The sequence below is a fragment of the Phalaenopsis equestris genome, unplaced genomic scaffold (genome assembly GCF_001263595.1).
Source record: "Phalaenopsis equestris unplaced genomic scaffold, ASM126359v1 Scaffold000002, whole genome shotgun sequence".
In the NCBI taxonomy this organism is placed as follows: domain Eukaryota; kingdom Viridiplantae; phylum Streptophyta; class Magnoliopsida; order Asparagales; family Orchidaceae; genus Phalaenopsis; species Phalaenopsis equestris.
This window is the reverse complement of record NW_018164444.1, coordinates 44280000-44301152: the sequence shown is the minus strand read 5'-3', so window position 1 is coordinate 44301152 and position 21153 is coordinate 44280000. Positions and strand designations below refer to the sequence as shown.

The window sequence follows — 21153 nt, the reverse complement described above, 5'->3', positions numbered from 1 at the left end:
TTTCAAGAATAATGCAAATTAATAATGCAAATTAAAAAAAAAAAAACATCACCCTAAAACTTTTCAATTATTTTCTTCAATTTAATTTACTTAAAATATTTGATTATTCCATTCTTTTATTTCTTTCCTTAACCTCTTGATAAAGACAAATAAAATTTTCTTGCAAAATTGAATGCAATATCTAAGAAATGAAAGAATGGATTATTTTTAAGATGAATGCAAACTAATACCAAATTATTATTATTAAATTCTCTAGAAGATATATTCAAGCTAATTTCTTTAGCATAATTAATATGAATTTTATTTATTTATTTACTGATCTCTTGAAGAAGTAAATAACTTCTTTTAGCAAAAGTAAATGAAGAGTTGTGTGATATTAAGATGACTTTTAGGATTGAATCTATATACAACCTCAAATGAAGTTTTATGAGTTATTTTGTAGATTTTAATATTATATGCATGTGTGTGTGTGTGTGTGTGTGTGTGTGTGTGTGTGTGTGTGTGTGTGTGTGTGTGTGTGTGTGTGTGTGTGTGTGTGTGTGTGTGTGTGTGTGTGTGTGTGTGTGTGTGTGTGTGTGTGTGTGTTGTCATGATGATATATGATAAACCATAAAACCTTAAAATTTATAGAGAACTTTGCAATTGGTGATGCATCATTGGTTTTATGAGAAAAAAATATATATGCTATTTTAGAAAATATATCAATTAGTAATCTATTATCAAGTTACCAAAGTTTGTCCTTAGAAAGTCACTGAAATTTTTATTGAAAAATTATTATTATTAATATAATATAGTTCAACGAGACTAACCGAGTTGTACTAAGATTGAGCTGATCCATGTCCAGATGTGCTCAAGTTAAGCACTTACAAACATGATTGGAAACTTCTAGAGGGAAATTTGAAAGGTTGATTTTCCTCTAAATTTTATTTTTATATGGTCAAAATGAATATTTCATAAAATTTTTTTACATGCTAAACCTTATAGAATTATGAGATCGTTAAGTTAATTAAATATTCAAAAGATTAAAGGATCAAAGGATCAATTGAGATTATTTTATATAGTGTCCTTATTGTTTTGCAAAAATGTTCACAATACCCTTCTATAAATCTTTAAATATACACATGTAAGAACTTATAAATGAGAGAATTCCCAACATTGTAGAATTTTAGTGTCTTAACCATCAAGTGTAACCCCAACTAATTGTCACTTTTATAGTCACCCAATTTCCTCACTAAACATCCAACTTCCATTGTCACCATTATTAGCCATTACAATTTATCTTTGCCTAGCACATGCTTGAACCAATGTCAATTATTACCATCTTTCAACGTCATCATCCATCACCACTACCTTCCAATATTTTTTCATTATGATTAGCATGAAACAACCCTAGCGATTCAAACTTCGCAATCTTATGCCATCAGATAACAGAGAAAGGTGGATCTTGATTTATTAGAAAATGTTCATCCAAGCCAAGCACTTCATTTTTATTCCATAAGTTTCACATAAAAATCATTCCCCTCTTGCATGTTGTGTTATTCAAACTTATTTGTGTTTGACTTTTGGGGAATGTTAACGTTATGTTTGAAACAACTTTGTCTATTTTGTGTTTCAGACTTTTATCACAACTCTCTTCGACAAAAGTATTTTCTTACGAGTTTTTTTTATAAATTTTGCGGGCCCATTATCAACTAGTTTTTCTTAGAGCTCTCTACTCAAAATTTTTTTTTTTGCATCCATACCATTACCAAGCTTGAGTGAGCACAGGAGCACAGGCTGGACTCATGTTTGGCTCGTTTGAAATTGCTCGTGTTCAAAATCAGCTCGTGTTCGAAATCGACTCGTGAACAGTGTGTTCGTGTTCGGCTCGATTTAAATATTTGTATCCGTGTTCGGCTCGAAATTGGCTCGTTAAAATTAAATGAAAAAAATAGATGTAATGTGTTGGATTTGAACCTGGATCACATTACCACAAAAGGTATTGCAATTTAAACTTAGATATAAATATACATAATACCGATGTGTGCCAGAAAATTTGCGGCGATAGAGAAATGAATTATCGTCTTAGCGTTGCACGAGAATTCATCACACACAGATAACATAAGAGAAATAAGCAAGAGGAGACACCTTGACTTTTTACGTGGAAAACCCTTGAAAGGAGGAAAAACCACAGGGTTTAGTCCAGTTGAAATAATCCACTATGAATGATGAGCAAACATGTTCATTCTTCTCCTAAATTAGGGAAGATGAAATAATAAAGTTGTATAAATATAATCTGGCTGCAGTTCTTGGTGACAGCAGGTTGCAAGGGTTATTGTTGATTGTTGTGGAGGTAGTAGTCCATCGTGAGTAATGTAGATGGCTGCTCCATAAGTCTTGCGTAGTAAGCAGTTTCTTGAGCTGTAGACCACATAAGCCGTAGTGACAAGTATGAATGACGTCCGTAAGTCGCCGGAGTCGGGAGCTGCTCGAGCTGTGAACCATGTAGGTTGTTGTTGACACATGGACCGTAGTGATGAGCTCATGTCCCACGACGATGACTGAGGTGTCTGATTGGTGGTGATCTACGATAATTGGTGATGATCGACAGTGACGGTTGATAGTGGATGACGACGATCGACAAATGTCGATGACGGCCTTACGGTGGCCAATGATGATCAACGATGGTCGACGACGATTGGGATGATGCTGGATTTCAGCTCCTTCCTACAGCTTCCAGTTTTCTCTGAAGCTTCCAATCCCCCCTCATGTGAGAAGTGAATCTCTATTTATAGTGTTCTGGGTGTCATTAATGCATGAATATGAATCATTTGGATCAGACGGCCCGATAAGCATCCTCAAATCAAATGACGTTTAATGGACATTTGAGTGCCTTAAAGATGTTGGAATTGCCCAATCTTAAGCTGGCTGGATTCTTCTTATCGAGACACTGGATTCGATTATAAACTTGTTAGATTCGACAACCGTTTGACCTTCAAAATAGGTCCAAAATTTTTCCAAGAATGATTTAATGACTTGATATCATTAGGCCTGTCTCATCGAGTAGGTCAGTTTGACTATAAGTTTGCTGAAATCAGAGCTCTATATGAGTTTTTATCAAGGTTTGAATATTCATTGCTCGTAATATTATCTCAAGATCCGTGTCATGTCTAAATATTATCTCAAGATCCATGTCATGCCTCGAAATTTGAATTGAATAATTAAAATTTGTTTATAACGTATCAAATACATTATTATATAAATAATATATGTAATATATTATTATATAATAATTTTTTTTATTTCAAGCTAAAACGAGCTGAACACGAGTTAAAGAAGAGTTGTTCGTGTGCGACTTATCTATAATTCGAGCTTTAAAAATTTATTTCTCTTCAAAATTTGTTTTCGTCAGTTAACAGGAGCTCCAAACGGGGGAAAATATTTGCATACATAAGACGTATGCAGTGGTGCGTACGTCCAGGGGTTATTCAGAGGGTACAGGAGGGTTATATCGGGGTTATACCTCTCTGTAACCCCCTGTAACCTCTTTGTAAACTATCTATAACCTACAAATGAGTTCCACACTTCTATAATTTTATGAATATAAATAAATTGTACGGAAGTTACCAGAGTATTACACAGAAATTATAGGGATATAATAAGGATATAACCCCACTAACGTGCAACACAAATATTTTCCCGGAACTGTTGGCGAACAACTTGTTTGACCGCCCATACCGTGTTTTTCAGTTGTGAGTCTGTTGACGTTTCGAAAATTCGTTCATTTTATAAGGGTGTGGCATAGCTTTATTCATATTTTCTCCTCTTCCAACATCCGTTCCGATTTTTAAGCTTCGTTTTGCGACGGCGATGGGCAACCTAAGCGCCCTCCTTCCCCTCCTGCTCCTCTTGGTCTCCTCATCCCGCTTTCTCCTCCAAGAAGCGCGGCCTCTGCACTCTTCAGCTGCAAGTAATCCATCAGCCCTACCTTTCTGGCCTTCTTTGTTTCACTTCATTTCTATGCTTGATGAAACCCTAGTTTTTATTTCAGCAGAACTTCATTTTTATTTATTTATCTATTATTATTGTTATTATTGAGAATGGTTAGGTTTGCTTGGAAATGTGGTTAAGAAATCCATGTTTTCAATTTTCATGTCATCAAAGCTTTGGAGAAGCGTGTTTTCATATGAAAATGAGGGATCGCGAGTTCTAGGGTTTATCCAATAATGAGTGAAACGAGAAAGCAAAAGATTTGTGAGAAGTGTAGTATTTCTACCCTCTCTAATTTAATTGAGCTGCTATTAATTAATATTTTCTTAAAAGTTCAGGATTTTTTCTTTTAATTTTGAGAAAGGATTTTTAAAGCAAATGTAAGATAGGATATTTCGTTTGACTTGAAAGCTTGTATCAAGATATAAAATTTAATAGGATATACAAATTTTTATTCAATTTATAAGTTTGATTTAAATTTTCTGGCCTAATTTTTTTTTTATGTTCAACTCAAATTTACAGTATTTTGATCATATGTAATTTCGCAATATGAAGATCGTTAATTTAGAACATTATTTTAACATTCACTAGTAACTTTGAATGTGGTCATATCTATTGGCATATATGGGCTGTTGATCATTTGTTATAAAAGTATTAAATGCTAATTTATTTAAGGAATATAAGAATATCCTTTTGAGAATTCTAGTGATCTAAAATTTTTTATGCTTCTTGCAAAAAAACATTTTTTTTTTTTGAGAAAATTGAGCTCTAATGGCAACTCTCTACCAACTTTGCCCTCCTGATTGGGGAGGAGACTCTCTACCAACTCCTTCACAAATCTTACACACTTATTACAACGTTGAAAGACAAAACCTTGAGTGAAAGTTAAAGTAACGACATTTGTCTACTTAGTGGAACTAAAAGTTTTGATGAATAAAGGCAAAAGTAAAATTGATGCATGTTACATATTTTTTTTTCTTCCACTTAGCGGGCCCAAATATAATTTTGTTTTTTAGTCACCTCCTTTTCTTGTTTGTATTAGTGCAAGATCGAATAAAGTGGTTTAGGTGTCCCCCCATGTAATTTTTATGTAGTTTTTGACTTTTGTTTTATTTTTTTTGGGTTTTGATGTAAGCATTTGAAAGTGGCTGGGTCCTAATATTGAAACTAATGAATTGTGTGGTTGCGCTTTATCCTTTTGACTTTGTAAATTATAAATTTGATTTATACGAGGGATGCGACTTAAAAAAAAAAAAATCATTTTGTACGTGTTTTCTCCATGATTTTACGAGTATATGGATTTATAACTTTATGAATATATAAACTTCATAATACAACAACAACAACAAAACCGTCATCCCACTAAGTGGAATCAGCTACATGAATCCTTTTTCTCCATTGCGTCTTATTTATTGTCATATTTTCATATAATTCTATTAATTTAAGATCATTTTTATACAATATGCTCAAGTCTTCCTAGGTTTACCTCTGCCTTTCTTAACAGAAGTCGAATCTAAAACATCTACTCTTCTAATCAGATCATCAGATGGTCAATGTTTAATGTGACCAAACCATCTAAGTCTACTATCTCTAATTTTGAAGCTACTTATTTCTATGCAAAATCATCAGATGGTTGACGTTTAATGTGACCAAACCATCTAAGAATACTATCTCTAATTTTGAAGCTACTTATTTCTTTGCAAGGTTTGATTTTAATCCATTAATGTTGAATAAACAAAAGATATAAAATTAGCAATGTTATATCAAACTAAGCCTAATTTCAATTGTTTTTTTTTAAATTAAAAGCAGAGGAAAATAAGTTTCTTTTTGGATCTCATATGTGTGCTCCAGGTTATAAGGGTTCCAAAGTTGCCTTCACGCTTATTCATTTTGTATATAAAATTAAATAAAATCTCATAATCAATTCAAAATACATTAACATTTTATTTTACTAACTGTAAAATAATATAATAGCATTAATTAATATGAAAATATGTAAATATTAAACTCACTATCTTGAAATTCATAATTAAGTCACTCTGTGCAAAAGATTACATCAAAACTCACAATCGTGTTAGCTATACATTTCGTTTTCTATTATGTAAATAAGAATAATTAACTCTGACCTTGTGATATGGATGCTTTTGTCTTAAAATCCTTGCAATACCAGAGAGTTCATAAAATCTAAGTCTAACATCAATGTGGAGAGTTTTATACAAATATCTCTTATAAATTATTGTACTAGTAATCAATACATGTCCCCTAAATTCCATAATGATCTTACACGGAGTGGTGGTCCAATGTTTGAGTCCTTCAATCCTCCGCTGAGGATCTCTGTTCGAAGCATGCACCGATCATTTCTCAAAGGCCCATTTACATACATAACACAATTATTTATATACGTATCTCACACCCAAACTTTCATATTTACACACATAACACTCAAATCTTTAATATCACATAAAAAATAGCACTATTATCGCTTTCTAATAATCAAATACATATTTTAATGCATAGGTTTTGTTAGGTATGGCTCATATACCATATAAGGGACAAATGCTAGAGCGGAACGAAGCGGTCAGCGGAGCGGAGCGGAAGAATCTGTCTAATTGGGGAGTTTCGTTACGTGGGTTGGGGGTGCGGGGGTAACGTCCCGCGGTACGGTACAAAGGTAATTCTGTAATTACATATTGTACTTCAGGGTTATATATGTGTCTGTTTGTAACCCTAGGGCTTATTATGTATCCTGCACTCTTTTCTGAATTGAAAGAAAGCCGCTGCTCTACTCCCGATGACGTAGGCATCTTTGTCAAACCTTGTTAAATCTTTGTGTTCTTCTCGATTTGCGTTTCTTGCCCTAAATTTCTCAACAAATTGTATCAGAGCGAGGTTCCAACGCAGAAAAAATTTCGGCGCAAGGAGTTCGGCTAGGGTTGCGGATAGGTTTTCGAACAAATCGGTGCAGGAAGAACGAAGAAGGATTCGAAGATTTGGCAGAAGATTTTGCGAGCTGTTCTCGCAACTAGGTGACACGTCGGCTTCGTGATCTACTCTCGCGACGCAGAAAATGAGGAGCAGCAGGTATTTGCGAAGAAAGCTTTGACGAATCAGCGCGACGAAGAGGAGGGTTTTGGACGAAGGCGCGGTTTCGGTTCGACCATTTGATTTGACGCAGACAGTGGAATTGTGACAGGCTTGCGAGAATCAGTTCAATGAATCCAACAGTTCCGACTTAAGGATTTGTTCGAAGGAATTTGGGTGAGCAAATCGACAATTGAAGCAGATGAATTTGTAGAAAAGTTCGCTACAAGATTAATTTCAAATGATAATTTCTTGTGCAAAATTCGAGGTAGTGAAATTTGATGAAACCAAAAACTTCAGATAATGACAAAAAAAGGGCGAAAGGTTTGTTGGCACAATAGAGAATCTTGAAGACTTTGCGGGCAATGAAATCAGATGCCATGGAGGATGAAGATTGAGAAGAATTGCAATAACAAACGATAATAACCATACATTTATGTTTGACAGATAAGGTTATGTATCACGTAATGAATCTAAAATCTTCATGAGAAGTATGAAAGAAATTGTAAACTTAGTTTATGTCCAAATCTCTAGTGAATAAATTTTACCTGAAGTAAAAGTTGTATGGGTTGAAGATGCAAGAAAGCTCTGATCTAGCACAACATGTGAATGACTTCAATCAAATAATCACAAATTTATCCTGACTCGATGTGAGTATTGTGGAAAAAGACAATAATGATTATGTTGTGTTCATTACCTTTTTCTTATGAACACCCGGTGACTACTCTTACTTATGAGAAAAAAATATCAAAGTTGATGAGATTACTGTAGCATTGTTGGCTCACAACCAACGAAAGCAAAATGTAGGGGAAAACTCTAATGGTGATAGTTTATATGTCAAGGGTAATCAAAATCGTGAAAGGAAGAGAGAGGAATGTTCTGGAAGACGAAATTTCAGATCAAAGTCTAAAGACAAAAATATGATTCATTGCTACAAGTGCAAGGAGTTGAGTCACATGAAGAGAGATTGTCCAAAACTCAAGAAGCAGACTAAGGAGAAAATGATGCATCATCAAAGTTTGTAAATGTGGTACAGAGTGACAACTCAAATTTCAGTGATGATGACATGTTTTCAGTTTCATCAACTCAGTTTATGGATGCACGTCTTCTTGATTTAGAACGCTCTTATCACATAACACCTAACAGGGAATGATTTACTTCATACATGTTAACTAATTCTGGCTCAGTCTATTTAGGTTATGATAGATGCTGCAATATTGTTAGTGCTGATGAATCAGAATTACGATGTATAATCACACTGTTAGAATATTATGTGATATCAGATATATTCCAGATTTAAAGAAAAAATTGATTTTCTTGGGCACTCTACATATAAATGATTTTATTCCTGAGGCAGATAAAGACAGGGAAACCGTTATAATTATTAAGTGTGCATTGACTGTGATGAAAGAAAAACTAACTGCAGGGAATATCTGCAAACTGCTAGGTAGTACAGTTGTAGGTGAAGTTAATTATATTGAGTCAGATAATAATAATAATACAAAACTGTGACATATGCGTCTGGGTTATTTAGTAAATGTGAGATGATTGAATTGCATAGAAGAAACCTGCTGCATTGTGTTAAAAACTGCAAACTTGATTTTGTAAGTTTTGTATTCTTGGAAAACAGATTAGAGTCAGTTTAATGACTAAAAAACACAAAAATAAAGACATTCTTGATTATATGTATTCTGATGTATGGGGTCCTACCAGAGAATCGTCATTGAGAGAATCTCTGTATTATGTTATATTTATTAATGATTTCTCCAAAAAATTTTAGGTGTATTTCTTGAAGCAGAAATCTGAAGTTTTCTCCAAATTTAACATGTGTAAAGCTGAGGTGGATAACCAAACTGGTAGAAAAATCAAGTAATTGAGGTCTGATAATGACACAGAATACACATATTCGTAGTTTCAGAAATTTTGTGAAGAACATGAGATTCAGAGGCATTTTTTCAATGCACAAGTACCACAGCAGAATGATGTTGCAGAAAGGTTGACATGTCCTTAACTGAAAGAGCAAGAAGATGCTTGAGACTGAATGCAAAGCTTCCTAAAAGTTTTTGGGCAGAGACTGTGAATATGACATGTTATCTCATCAATAGATCACCTCAAACATCATTCGGTGGCAAGGTTGCAAGCTTGATTTTGTAAGTTTTGTGTTCTTGGAAAATAGATTAGAGTCAGTTTAATTACTAAAAAGTACAAAAATGAAGAGATTCTTGGTTATATGTATTCTAATGTATGGGGCCTACTAGAGAATCGTCATTGTGAGGATCTCTGTATTATGTTATATTTATTAATGATTTTTCCAGGAAGTTTGGGTGTATTTTTTGAAGCAGAAATCTGAAGTTTTTTCCAAATTCAACCTGTGGAAAGCTGAGGTGGATAACCAAACTGGTAGAAAGATCAACTAATTGAGGTTTGATAATGACATGGAATACACAGATTCGCAGTTTCAGAAATTTTGTGAGGAGCATGAGATTCAGAGACATTTTTCAGTGCACAAAACACCATAGCAGAATGGTGTTGCAGAAATGTTGAACAGGTCTTTAACTGAAAGAGCATGATACTTGAGACTGAATGCAGGACTTCCTAAAAATTTTTGGGCAAAGACTGTGAATATGACATGCTATCTCATCAATAGATCACCTCAGATATCAGTCGGTGACAATGTTGCAGAAGAGGTATGGACAAGTAATACACTTAATTTCAATCATTTACGAATTTTTGGTTGTCTTGCTTATGTGCATGTACCTGAAGATTAAAGATCATAACTTGATGCAAAATCCAAGAAGTGCATCTTTCTACGCTAAAAGAAAGGTGTGAAAGGATACAAGTTTTGGGATCCGATTACAAAGAAGATGATGATCAGTAGAGATGCAGTTTTTTATGAACAATCCATGTTCTAACAGAATCAAGATAAGGTGTAAAGGAATAATTCTAGTTTAGATACAGTGCAGATGAATTTAGAACAACATCTAGTAGCAATTAAGACAGTTGAAAGTTCAGAACCAACACTTGGTGACTCAAATACAGATTAATTGCAGAATTACAATCTAGCCAGAGATAGACAACGACGCACCAATATAAGACCTCATAGCAGATTGAGTTATGAAGACTTGGTCTCTTGTGCACTTTTCATCAGCATCGATGATCTATCCACTTTTCAAGGAGCTATCAGAAGCTAGGAGAAAGAGAAATTAATGGGTGCAATGGTTGAAGAGATGAAGTATTTGCAGCAAAATCACACATGGGAGCTAGTTTAGCTCTCTGAGGGAAAGAAGACTATTGGGTGCAAGTGAGTGTACAAAGGGAAACCAACAGTATCAGAAAAAGAAGGTGAAAACTTCAAGGCTTGACTGGTAGCAAAGAGATATTCACAACAGAAGGGGATAAATTATGATGAAATCTTCTCTCATGTGATTAGACATACTTCAATCAGAATAGTGCTTTCGTTAGTAGTTATTTGTGATTTGCATTTAGGGCAGATGAATGTTAAAACTGCTTTCTTGTATGGTGATTTGGAGGAGCAAATTTACATGGAGCAGCCAGAAGTGTTCGCTCAACCTGGACAGGAGCATCTAGTTTACAGATTAAAGAAATCATTGTATGAGTTGAAATAGTTTCCAAGACAATGGTACAAGTGGTTCATCTCCTACATGATTCAGATTGGCTACAAACAATGTGAGTATTATTATTGTGTTTATGTGAAGAGATTTGATGATCGTTCTATTATTTTTTTATTGTTGTATGTTGACGATATACTGATTGCTGCAAATGATATGAATGATGTCCGTGATTTGAAAGCTTTATTGAGCCAAGAATTTGACATGAAAGACTTGGGTTCTATAAAGAAGATTTTTGAAATGGAGATTCATCATAGAGGCACAAGACAACTGTGTTTATCTCAACAAGACTATTTTGAGAAAGTGTTGGACATGTTTGAGATGAACAAAACAAACCCTGTGGACACTCCATTGACAAATTATTTCAAACTTTCTTCAGAACAATGTCATATGACAAATAAAAAAATCAAATACATGACAAATGTTCCATATGTCAGCGTTGTTGGTTGTTTGATGTATGCAATGGTATGTACTCGCTCTGATTTAGCTCATGTTGTTAGTCAATTCTACAAATACATGTCTAAACCAGAAAGACGATATTGAGAAGCGGTCAAATGAATTTTCAGGTATCTGAAGGGTACTGTAGGATATTGAATTATTTTTGGCAGTCACCAGAATGATTCTTCAGTTGTGGGGTATGTGGATTCAGACTATGCAGGTGATTTAAAGGACAGAAGGTCTACAACTGGGTATGTGTTTACTCTTGGTGGAAGATCTATATGTTGGAAATCAACAATTCAGTCTATTGTGACATTATCTACAACTGAAGTTGAGTACATGATAGTAACTGAAACTTGAAATAAAAAGAACCGGGTGTTGAGCAAGGTGAAGTTCAGTTGCATTGTGACAGTCAGAGTGTTATTTATTTGTCCAAGAACCAGATGTACCATGTAAGAACAAAGCACATTGATGTCATGTATCACAAGATAAGAGAATTAATTGCTTCTGGTGATATTTTGTTATAAAAGGTTCATACTAATGAAAATGCAGCTGATATGTTGACCAAACCAATTACTATCAACAAGTTCTTGCATTGCTTGGACTTGTTGAATGTTTGCAGTTGTTAGACAACATGACAACCCAACCCACTTCAGTGTGTAAGAAACTCCATGATGTATTTCTTCTAAGGGATTGGATATTCACTAAGGTGGAGATTTGTTAGGTATGACTCGTATACCATACAAGGGACAGATGCTGGAATGGAACGGAGCGAGGAGCGGAACAGAGCGGAAGAATCTGTCAACTCGGAGGAGTTTCATTACATGGGTTAGGGGTGTGAGGGCAACGCCCCGCGGTACGGTTCAGAGGTAATTTTGTAATTACATATTGTACTTTAGGATTATATATATGTCTGTTTGTAGCCCAGGATTTATTTTGTATCTTGTACTCTTTTCTGAATTAAAAGAAAGTCGCCGCTCTGCTCTCAATGATGTAGATATTTTTGTCGAATCTCGTTAAATCTTTGTGTTCTTCTTCTGTATTTGCATTTCTTTGCCCTAAATTTCTCAACAGGCTTAAAACACCAGTGATATGTGATATGTTTATAACTATGAAAGTTCAGGAGTGCGAGATATATAAATACATAAGATTTATGTTCTAGGCTTGCAAATTTCCCTTTTTTCAAAAATGTTCTCTTGCTACTGATACTGTCATCAACGAATAACAGAAACTTTACCCTGACTACATTTACAGAGGAAAATATGGCCGTAGCTGTAAAGAAGGGCGGCGGCGGCGGCCGTGGTGGTGGATTCCGTGGAGGTAGCAATGGTGATTCTTCTTCTCCGTATGGTAAAGCCATACCTATGATAGCAGGGGGAGCTGTCGTTCCGAAGACTGCTGGATTTTCTTCTCATAAGTACAAACACAATTCAGCCCACAGTGGCTACAGTTTCTCCATTGCTGCCTTGCTCATCATCTCTGCTTTCTGGGTTGAGTCTCTGGCTTGTCTGTATCGTCTTTCTTATTAGAAAGAACCGGTCTTTACATGCATACCACATAAGTCTAATGTTTTTACTTATCTAACACATGAACTTTCATATTTACATTTAGAACACTCGAAGTTTTCACATCGCGTCAAAAATATCACCCTTTTTAACTTTTTAAAAATGAAATAAATATCAAATTTTAGGCGTTAGATATGTAGGTACATAAGAATTGTGTGGGTATGTATGTAAAATTGCGAAAGAAGGGGCATTTAATATGGAAAGTATCAGTTGTACTTGCAGATGAAGAGGAGGCAATGAATAAGGGCTTGTTGGATCGTGTTTAGCTCGATAGTAGCTTGATTATGTTTTGTATGTACATATGTATGTATGAGTATGCATCTGTTTATGTATATGTGTATGAATTTTGTTTATTGTTATTCATGTAGTTATATTTGTATTAATATATGCATGTATATGTAGTGACATGTACATTCTATATGTTTTGTCTTTCAATTCATGAATAAATCGTGCCTAGCTATTTATTGAATGTAAAAAAGAAAAGTTTAAGCATTAGATTTGTAAATATATAAGAGCTGGGTGGTGTTTATGTAAATACTTCAAAGTTTTTTTTTTTAAGAAAATAATATGATTAAAATTATTAGAAAAATTTCTATTTTTTTTAAAGTTATTAAGAAATAAATAGATTTTAACCTTGCAAATTAAATTGCTATTTTATATATTATATTCTCTAATTAAAAAAAAATGGAAGATTTACATGCATACACTCAATTCTTATTTATTCACATGTCTAACGCCTCAACTTTAGTTTTTATGGGAAAATGTATTTTATTTTTTAAATGTTAGCCTGATGGTTGGTATTTTTCATGTGATATAAAATGATTTGAATGGTATAAATATAAAAAAAATGTAAATTTAGATGTTAGATATATGAACATATAAGAATTGGGTGGAATATATATCAATTAGGGGTGTAAACGAGAAGAACACGAGCTAGTCATGCTTAGAATGTGATGAACAGTTTTCACAAAATTTAATAAAATATGATATTTGTAGGGGGGGATGTTTGTCCGTTTTAATTATTCGAAGAACTAATTAATTTGCAAATCTTCTGTGCATTATGGTAAAAACAGGCCTGCGGGGGTAGGAATGTAAAACCAAGAAATTAGGCAATGGTGATATCTAGGGCTGTCAGAATGGCTCATTGTTCGCGAACAACTCGTGTTCGACTCGTTCGCTAAGTTAACGAGACGAATACAAACAACACAAATAAATATTTGTTCGTTCGTGTTCGGCTCATTTTAGCTCGAATATATATATATATATATTTGATGAGCAGTATTTCGAGCCAAAACGAGCCGAACACAAACGAACACATCTTAGTTCGTGTTCAGCTCGTTAACTTATCGAACGAAATTAACAAGCCGAACACGAGCTTCTTAACAAGCCGAACACGAGATGTTCGCGAACAATGAGTCGTTTTGACAGCCCTAATATCAATGCCCCAAAAAAATTTCTTTGTTTATCTAATTTAACATATAAAAAGTTATTTTAATTAAAATAAATTTAATAACTCAAATATTAAATCGTATAACAAAATACTATACTTACACCGACCGTATTTTTCTACAATCCGAACACCAACCCCTTTATCTCATTCCGTATGGCCCTCAACAGCGCCCCCCAACGGCGCCGCTCCACCTTGAACTTCAACCCCCCCCCCCCCCCCCCCCCCCCCCCGCCGCTGCAGCAATCTTTGCCCTCCGCCCTAAAGACCCAACCTTTCAACTCGTCTCCATCTCCCTCTCCTCCTTTCACCTCAAACTCCCCCTCCTGGACCTCGAGCTCACCCTCGCCGTCCATGTCACCAATCCCAACATCGTCCCCATCCGCTACTCTCCGGCCACCGTTTCGATCTTCTACTCCGACTCTCTGCTAGGCTCCGCCCTCCTAGCCGCCGGCTCACAGCCTCCATTTTCCTGCCGCCTCCTCTACCTCCCCGCCCGCCTCGACGGCCTGCAGCTCGCACACAACGCTGCTAGTATCCTCGCCGACGCCACCCACCGTCGCATGTCTCTCGACGCCGCAGTTGACATCACCGGCGACGCTCGCCTCCTCTTCTGGAACCATCGGTTTACGCTTCGCCTTGAAAGTCATGTGCTTGTTGATCCCATCTTTCTCAACGTTATTGATCAGGACAACCACTCTGAGACCCATTTATCTCTTTCATTGCTGCAACAGTAAGTCATCTGCAGGCAAGTAGATCTCTTTGGTGTATTGAGGTGCTGATATGACTTAGAAATTGGCTGCAAAACAAAATAAAATGGAAAAATTCCATTTTTTCATCTCTTAATCTCTCTGTTAGTGCCACCATGTTATTATTATTATTAGGGTATAAGTATAACAATATTACATTGTATGAGGTGTTGTTAGGGAGGCATTAGGCTATGGAAGATTTGCAGCAAGCAGATGATGTTTGCCTGTTGGATGATGCTATGGTTGTTCAATGAAGCATTCTATGGTAGCTTTGCATTGTGTAACTTGGTGTTTTTCATTGTAAGGTTTTAGTAGAGAAATATGAAAAATAGAGTGGATCTGAAAATGAGAAGGTAACTTTAGTTTGTAAGTGAAGGTCCTAATTTATTTATGTACTGCAAATGGTCCTAATAATGTTGAGTAGACATGGAGTATTGCTGATTTTGTATCAATGAGGCTAAATTTTAATAAGAATGAGGTTTCTTAATTTGAATTTGAGATCATATTGGTGTTTGCTAGCTTATTGTCTCATTCGATGTTTTGTTCAGTAATGGTGTTCTTGTGAGTTTTGGAGAGTGGGCCTTTACGATTTAGCCAAATGTTGAATGTGAAAACTACACATTCCAACCAATCTTTTTATTCTGGCTTTGCTGATGTCTCCTATTTTGACTGTTGTAGTAGGGTTTCTATAGGTTTGATGATAATATCAAATGACTGGGGTTGGAGAAGAATTACTGTGTTAATCCTTAAGTATGTAGGGGAGGGCATATGCTATTGTTATTATTTTTTGTAGAACTTGATTTTTATTTTATGGTGAATTCACACCTAGCAATTTGATCAGGAATTATTGGTGCTTTTTGCATCTATTTTACTCTAATCATTGCAAATTATGAACTTTAATCCCAACATATATTAATGTCATTTGGCGAAATGGGGTCAACCTCAATGATGGCTAACATCTCACGAATGTATATCAAGTCTTGTTATAGTGTTTAATTTCTTTTAGTAGAATGCTTTGGAGCTTTTGCTTTGACACTGGACTACACCTATGCCAACCCTAGACATATTGGTGCCTAGGGTGAAAGCCTTAGCCTAATTTGGTAATAGCAACATGGGTTAGCCAACTTTTACTTGTGAAAGATGAAATCCATTTGCTTGAACACAACTAAACATAGTTTACAGGAGTTGGGTGTGGTTATGTACTGTGGCACTATAGACAAATAATATTACGAAAAAAAATTGATAACAAATTTCTCAAGTGTGATTTAATTACAGTAGTTGAATGTCTTAAGACCAAAAGGCATGATAATGGACTCATACTTGATATCCTCAATGATCATTCTGAGTATACACTAGGTTATCATGATCAATTTGTATGAAAAACGAGGCTAACATGCTAAAGTTATGAAACAAAAGTTCAAAGTTTCACAAGGAAAGAATGTTCAGCTGCACAATGAGAGCTATTGTAAAGCTGGGAAGGCAATAATGGGTATTGGGATTAAATGATCAAAATTACCTTAAAACTTTGGTTTATGAAAAACACTGACGGTCTGACCAGGCTTTGCTTCAGAACCTGCTAACCTGAACTAAGCAATACAATATTATTCTATAACTATGCTCTATTGTACCAGAAAAAGGGAATTTTTACATTGCTAACACCTGGTATTTTATATTTATATTTTTAACTCTTTGGTGTTATAAAACCTATGAATGAGAAGGCGTGTTTCACTTTTAAAAAGTAAGTAATAATTACATTTTTTGATATGAGGAAAGTACAAGTGTTAGATATAGGGGTGTAAACAGGCTCAGCTCGTGTTCGGCTCGTTTATATTTCGAGCTCAAAAAGTGTGTTCGTGTTCGGATTGTTTTCTTAACGAGCCGAACACGAGCTGTTCATGAACAAAGTGTCATTTTAACAACTACCCTAATACCGTAGCCATAAGATGTTAATGATTGAGGCAAGATTTAAAAAAACATTTGAATCTAATTTAATAATTTTTATTCTATTTTTTTAATTAGAACTTTTAATTGATTATAAATCTTTGTAGCCTTGTAATCAATTGATTTTTTTTAAAAATACTACTCATGAAAGATATGTACATATAATTGATTAGTAGTATTTCGAGTCAAAACGAGCCGAGCACGAACAAGTAAATATTTAACTTAGCGAGCGAGCTGAACACGAGCTGTTCGCGAACAACGAGCCGTTTTGACAGCCCTAGCTAGATATACATATGTAATAATTGTCTGGTATATAAATGAAAAACATATTTTGACATGCGTTGAAGCCTATTCATGTTCTTAGAAGTTTCAATCAGAAACATTTTATTTTTTTTTGTAGATTCATAGATTTTAAATGCGGTGCGTCATATACATCAAAAGTGCTATTGATTGGGCCACATTGATGATCAAATAGACCGGCGTGTGCCATCACCAATTCCTGTTTTCCTTTTTTTTTTTCCTTTTTTTTTTTCCGACCACACGTGGGCCCCATACAACAATCAAAATCACATGCGCAACACGTGATATGATAGCTTCCCTTGAGCTGTCTCCAATCTTCACACGTCAACAAAATTTAATTTTAAATTAATAAACCGTCGCACCGCTCGCGAAAAGTCTTGCCGGTTTTTTTTTTTTTTTTTTTTCAAATAGAAATCGGTATATTGTATAGATTCAAATATCGATCTCTCATGTGCTAGATCTCATGAGGAGAATCCATACCATGTGTCTTAATCTTTGAGAACTCAGCGTCACTAGAGATCGAACCGGTGACTTGAGGGGACTTACAATAAACCCCGCCAACCACAGGCCATGACTTGCGGCACAACCGAGGACTATATATATATAATTGCACACAATAATTTTTCCAATTAGAGACCGCCAATAACTAATTGCTTCACGAAGAACATCTGAAGATAGATCCATCATGAAGCTTCATCTAGAGAAATTAGAACAAAAAAATAAAAAAAAGAGGCAACACCGCATAGAAGATGTAATGAACAGATAACTAAATAGATGCATGATATGATATAAGGTTAGATCATCAAATTTCAATACTAAGCAGCCCGATAATGGTGTTTGATTTTATCATAATTCACAAAAAAAAGAAAGCCAATAAAGAGCATATATGTTGTAAGAAATGAACTTGTATCTAAAGAGAAACACAAAGCAAATGTCAAGAGCAGCTGAATATCAACTAAGGTATAATCTAGTACTTTGACCATGGGTTTCACCCTTTCAGATTTATTTTCTTATGTGGTTAGGCATAGATCTACTTATGCCCACGAGGACGAAGATTCCATTATCACAGATGGGGACAAAGAAAAGATGGCCAGAAAAAGGCAGGGTTACAACTTACACCTCATAAGAAGCCTTAATCCCTCCTTGAATAAAAGAGGATTGGTGCACACCAATTAATAAAAACACAAATGACCGATTTATAATCTAATATAATTAAAGACCGTAATACAACAATTACCATTTCATCTCTTACTCCCAAATAAGTGAGAGATGACCAAAGAAGCTCCAACACTAAAAACAACCACATGCCCCCAACGAAGGGATCACACCTCTTATAGTTCTTTGAAACCCCAGACAGGGCAATTAATCATGAGTTCAGATGTTCACCAAATTAACTCTTTAGTAGGTGAAATTCTGGATTGTTAGTATATTTGTGAACATGTTTGTGAGATTCTCCTTCATATCTATCTTTGTTAACAAAATCTTTACGTCATCAATCAAGTCCAGAAAAAAGTGGTATCTCACATCAATTTGCTTAGTACAACTATAATGAACTGATTTATGACCAAGAATATCACACTTTGATTATCATGGAACATTTTTAGAGACTCCTGGCACTGCATCCATATCACTTTCTTCATCAACTCCGGGACTATAATTTTCTAAGCCCTTCTAGTAAACAAAATAATAGTAGACTAAAGAATTGATCTCCAACTAACTTGAGCTCCTGTCAATTTGAATAAATACTCAGTCTAGACCTTCACCTAGCTATATCACTTGCATAGTTTGAGTCAGTGTAACTTACACACAAATCGGTAATAAATGACTACCTCTTAAATACTAAGTCAAAACTATTGTATCATTCAAATAACTCAGAATACTCATCATAGGTTGTCTATAACTCGGTTTTGGATCATGCATAAACCTACTCATAATACCAACTGTCTGTGCAATGCTAGGTTTAGTATAAACCATGACATACATCATCAGACTGCTCACTTCAATATTGCTATGTATTGGAAATGTACTTATTTTTGCTATATTTTAATCTATTTTTATGTTAAATTTATGCTTTTTGAATGTGTTTGTTATATTTTATCACAACTTCAATATTGACTTAAACTTTTTAATCTACCTTTTGATACAACAGTGTTTAACAATGTTGTCAGACTTAAACTTTTCTCTTTCTCACTTACATATAAAACTATAATGTGACTCAATTCATTAGCACCAAGGTATATCATATGAAATAAACTAGCCCTTAAATTTGTAACAAAATACTTCCCTCATCTAAAATGACTAAACTTAGGAATGATATCAGTTCATTTATCCAATTAGATGGAGAGTCAATTTATGAAGCCTATGAGAGATTCAAGAAGCTACTTAAGAAATATCCCCAAAATGTCTTATCAGACAGACTCATAATTCACATCTTTTAAAATGGGCTAGTGGGATCTTTGAAAATCATAATTGATGCTACAGCTAGGAGATCACTCATATCTAAACCATTTGAGGAAGCATATACACTCTTTAGTACTAAAAATTTGTTTAAAATAAAGTTTAAATGATCTTCCAGCAAACTCTAAACCTTTATAATTTGAATATTTGGATGCTTTAAAAGCTAAAAATTAAACCAAATTTTATATTTGATCAGATGAATCTTATGATTGAATATCAATAACTTAATATATTTATACTTAGGGGTGTAAACGAGCCAAACACGAGTTACCTATAGGAGTGTACACGAACGAATACGAGCGAGCCCAGACTCAGCTCTTGTTCGGCTCGTTTATATTTCGAGCTTAAATAGTGTGTTCGCGTTCAACTCGTTTGCTTAGCGAGCCGAACACGAGCCGTTCACGAACAAAGAGTCATTTTGACAACCCTAATCACATTGCCATAAGATGTTAAACATTGGGGCAAAATTTAAAACATCATTTGAATCTAATATAATAATTTTTATTTTATTTTCTTAATTAATACTTTGATTATAAATCTTTATAGTCCTATAGTAAATTAAATTTTTTAAAAATAACACTCATCTTATATATATATATATATATATATATATAATTGATTAATAATTGTCGAGCCAAAACGAGCCGAACACGAACAAACAAATATTTGAATCTAAATATTTGTTCGTGTTGTTCGTGTTCGGCTTGTTAACTTAGTGAACGAGCCAAACACGAGCTATTCGCGAACAACAAACCGTTTTGACAGCCCTATTTATACTCATAAATTTCCATGCCTGAGCACTATGTGCTGAAATAATCAAGATATTCATGTCATCTTATATTAAGTTATTAACTATTAAACACATCACAATCACTCCTGATAGTGAAAGAGGAACGATGACAACAATACCATTTAAAAATAATAATAATAATTTAAATAGGATCATATGATAAATGTTGTAATTTCAATAATGAAAAATTTGTAAGCTTGTTTGGACGGCTTTTTCTGTCCACGTCAAAAGCAATCAAAGCATTTCAATTATTTCACACGGACAATGTATGCATGCGGTGTCTAATCTCTACCGTCAATCAAAATAAAATTGTATTTCAGTAGACCCTATTTATTTTATTTTTTTTAACTCTGATTGAAGGTGGAGATCAGATGGAATAATTTTTCGATTATTAGAGACCCATTTCAAAATAATCCGGAACCTTTTTGACATTTTATTTCTTTTTAAATTTATTGATATGATAACTTGACCATTTAGCATTATTAATATATCATCATATTTTATTTGATTAAAAGTTATATTTTTTTTTTTCAAAAAAGAAAAAAAATTTATTAAATTTAGTGATGTAAGAAAATTCGGCCATTATTGTAAGCCAAATTATTTATTGTAAAACACGATGAAAATTGAAATTTATATATCTACCCTTGGTAATTCAGTCCAACAGATTTGCTTGTCTATCTAGGGCTGTCAATTTGGCTCGTTGTTCGCGAACAGCTCGTGTTCGGCTCGTTAAGCAGCTCGTGTTCGGCTCGTTCGTTAAGCCTAACGAGCCGAACACGAACAAATT

At 34.5% G+C, this 21153-nt stretch overlaps 2 protein-coding genes across 2 annotated transcripts; both read left to right on the top strand.

Moving 5' to 3' along the window:
* Nucleotides 1-3685: 3685 nt before the first annotated feature.
* LOC110038404 lies at nt 3686-13130 on the top strand. The gene is made up of 2 exons (XM_020743245.1): nt 3686-3949; nt 12372-13130. Exons 1-2 carry the CDS (start codon nt 3850-3852, stop codon nt 12644-12646), a joined length of 375 nt encoding a protein of 124 aa, XP_020598904.1. The 5' UTR covers nt 3686-3849; the 3' UTR covers nt 12647-13130.
* Nucleotides 13131-13794: 664 nt separating this feature from the next.
* On the top strand, nt 13795-15368 carry LOC110018404. The gene is made up of 2 exons (XM_020715709.1): nt 13795-13812; nt 14300-15368. Exons 1-2 carry the CDS (start codon nt 13795-13797, stop codon nt 14864-14866), a joined length of 585 nt encoding a protein of 194 aa, XP_020571368.1. The 3' UTR covers nt 14867-15368.
* The last annotated feature ends 5785 nt before the right edge of the window (nt 15369-21153 follow it).